Here is a 3,133-nt window from a genome sequence, read left to right as displayed (position 1 = left end):
CTGATCTTCAAGACCTTGTGGATACATATACAACAGACCCCATTGACATTGAAATGCTTCCAATTCCACAGGAAACTTGTCACTAGCGCGACCGCTCAATAGACACCGAAAATACGGTCCCCGCACGCAAATACTCGAGCTCTCACGATAACTGGATTCTGTACACACACACATGGAAGCTTGGCAAACATGCCATGTCGGTGTGCAGAAATCAAGAGGACACAACTATTACTTTGCAGATTCGATCGACGTCATAAGCGACAAGCACAACGCTCGTAACCTGGTAACGAGGGAGTAGTAAAATACACTACACCCGGCTCATAACTGTTTGGGTATTCACTATTCAACCCGGTCTCCTTTCACAATGTGAGACGGAACATCGCGCACGAACACACACACACACACATCATTGTACAGGCGTGCACACAGCAATGATGGCCACGGGTACTTCTAGTGAATGGTTATTCTTGCCATGGAGCTGGGGCGTGCAGTGGGAGGATGGCCGGCAGGGCACAACGGGCAACTCAAAAAGAGAGAAGCTTACATAAAAAAATACAGCGAACACGGACACCGTCTGGCTACAATTCTGGGGGAGCTAGGTCCAGTACTGAGGAGACACACAAAGAAAGACGATTAGGTCCAGCCTACACGGAGAAGCAAGCAGATAACGAGAGTAGAGAATGAAGTGGCACACAAAGCCTTTGCAAGGTAGTAACACCTAAGAACGACCACTAAAGCAGAAGCGCTATTGCGAAGCGGAGGAAAAAGATGAGAGCCCTGTGAGCCAGCCACAAATTGTTAGCAAGTAAAAACTGCTCTGCACCCAACGTCCATGCAGCCAAGAACCAAGAAAAAAACATTCAGAATAGAGTGCATGAGAGCACTGGATACCCTCTCCCATGATGGCAAATAAAACACTCCAGGAGGATATAGATGATGAAGAGCATGGGTGCAATTGTGGCAAGTGCCAACAGTTATATGCTGGTATTGGTGCTTGAGAAGCACGCACACCAGTCACAATACATCGTCGTCCTCCTTCAAGCCTACAACAGGACGAGTGATTGAAGCCGGAGGATGATGTTGCCAATGACGTCGATGGCAGTAAATGTGCGAAATTGCTCCTCAGCTGATCTACGTAGACATCTACAGCTCATCGCGAGCGACAGACTCGTCGTCATCGAAGCTCTCGTCGGCACCCAGACCCATGTCTTCCTCTTCACCGCCGGGAAGCTCGTCATCAGCCATACCATCGTCGGACTCGGCGTCGTCATTACCAGTGCTGCCATTGCTGTCAATGAACTGGATGAAGCCGTCCAGTGTGCGTGAACCCTTGAACTCAATGGGCTGTTCAGGACAGGAGACAAACAAAAGCACACACACGCACATATCAGCTACACTTCTTCCACCTACAGGTGTTTCCCAAACTAATGTTTTGCAAAAAATACGATGATTGCTTCCCCGGGCTAAGAAAATCGTCATTTCAAGTAAAGTATCATATCCCTACCTAATACTATCACCAGACCAGGAATGAAGCTCGCATGTGCTCCACACAAAAGCGCATGCGCACGAGTGAGAGAGAACAGGGCTTCGAAATACAACTGCGTAGCAACTGGGTATATAAGACAAGTTTGCTGAAACAACAATAGCGCCCCAAGCACATGGCGTTTTGCAGTGACAACATCAAATATAACGTACTTCTACAAAATAGACCAGATACCTAGATATCCTTTCTCCAGTGCCTTGCAGGAAACAAGCCCATTGCGCAATGACGTAATTTGTACCACGAACACCCCACACAGCCACAGAGGCATGGTCATCTGGGGTGTTGAACAGTGCACCCCTGATCCCAACGTACTCACGTGCATTACTCATGCATTCCATATTTGGCAATGCGCAATGGGCTGATTGCAAACACTAATTGTTGTGCGAGTCATGCAGTTTGCATTGCCCCCCCCCCCTCCCCGAGGAGCAGTGAGATCAATTGATTGAGAGAGGCGATGAGACACCTAAAACGCTGTTTCGTCTAAGGGGCCATTCAGCACCCCGGTCAGCCCACTGAAAGCGCCATGAAAGGTCATGAACGCAATTCAGTACTGAGTGATTACTGTGTGTGAACATGAGCCGTACTGGAGTACTTACAACGCTATTGGCTCCCTTGGGGAAGTAGTAGATGGTTGGGAAGCTCTGGACAGTGACGGCGTCAATCTCGTTGGCAGTGGAGTCCATCTTGGCTACCATGATGTCATCGTTGCTCTCGTAGTGCTCGCCGAGCTGGTCCCAGATGGGAGCAAGCTGCTTGCAGTGGCCACACCATGGAGCATCTATACACATTCACCCACACAAACAAACACAAAACACACAACCCATAGGCACCCACAGTCGGTCAGAGCAGAGACACAAGGGCAGCTAAACTAAGGAAATACTTGCACCACAAAATCTTGGGAGGTGCACCCACCCAGGTAAGCTAGCATTCAGATTCTCAAACAGCACTGACTTAGGCTGTCATCGTTTGGCCGGATCCGGATCCAAATCTATTGGATCCACTGGATCTGCAGTGATCGATTGGTCGAATTCCGATCCAGATCCCTCGGATTTGGATCCGAGCAACCCTGCCCCGGGAGCAGGGTAGACTAGATCCAACGGATCCAGTTTCGCCAAACATGACGTCTGTACGTGTTTGGCGGGTAACAATCATTGTTATACGCATTTAGTACATATGCACGTGGAAAAGCGTTGCACTATGCAGATGAGTACAACGAGTACGAATCTGGAGTAACTTTTCGAACGTGGTATCTCTACCTCAGCAATGTGTTCCAAAAATGCAGTCGATTGATTCCGAGAGATCCATTTGATCTGGGTTCTGGATCTTGAGCCGGATCCGACGAAACGATCACAGCCTTAGTACCACCCAAATATCTCCGTGAGAAAGACGAAGATAAAGAGATGTACAGCGAGCGAGCTAGAGAGAGAGAGAGAGAGAGAGAGAGAGAGAGAGAGAGAGAGAGAGAGAGAGAGAGAGAGAGAGAGAGAGAGAGAGAGAGAGAGAGAGACCAGCGCACACACATACAGCCGACTTACAGAACTCGATCATGACGGCCTTGTCACTCTCAACGACCTGCTCACGGAAGTTCTT

At 48.9% G+C, this 3,133-nt stretch overlaps 1 protein-coding gene across 1 annotated transcript in view; it reads right to left on the bottom strand.

Moving 5' to 3' along the window:
* Nucleotides 1-448: 448 nt before the first annotated feature.
* LOC135811454 (protein disulfide-isomerase 2-like) overlaps nt 449-3,133 on the bottom strand; it is an 11,591-nt gene continuing 8,906 nt past the window's right edge. The window contains exons 9-11 of the mRNA XM_065324697.1: nt 3,079-3,133; nt 2,140-2,321; nt 449-1,344 (exon numbers count right to left, since the gene is read on the bottom strand). Of these exons, the coding sequence (XP_065180769.1) occupies nt 1,144-1,344; nt 2,140-2,321; nt 3,079-3,133 (438 nt within the window). The 3' untranslated portion in view covers nt 449-1,143. The remainder of the gene's footprint in view (nt 1,345-2,139; nt 2,322-3,078) is intronic.

Source organism: Sycon ciliatum, chromosome 3 (genome assembly GCF_964019385.1).
Source record: "Sycon ciliatum chromosome 3, ocSycCili1.1, whole genome shotgun sequence".
Taxonomy (NCBI): domain Eukaryota; kingdom Metazoa; phylum Porifera; class Calcarea; order Leucosolenida; family Sycettidae; genus Sycon; species Sycon ciliatum.
Note: the sequence above shows the minus strand (reverse complement) of the source record. Positions and strands in the feature narration are given on the sequence as shown.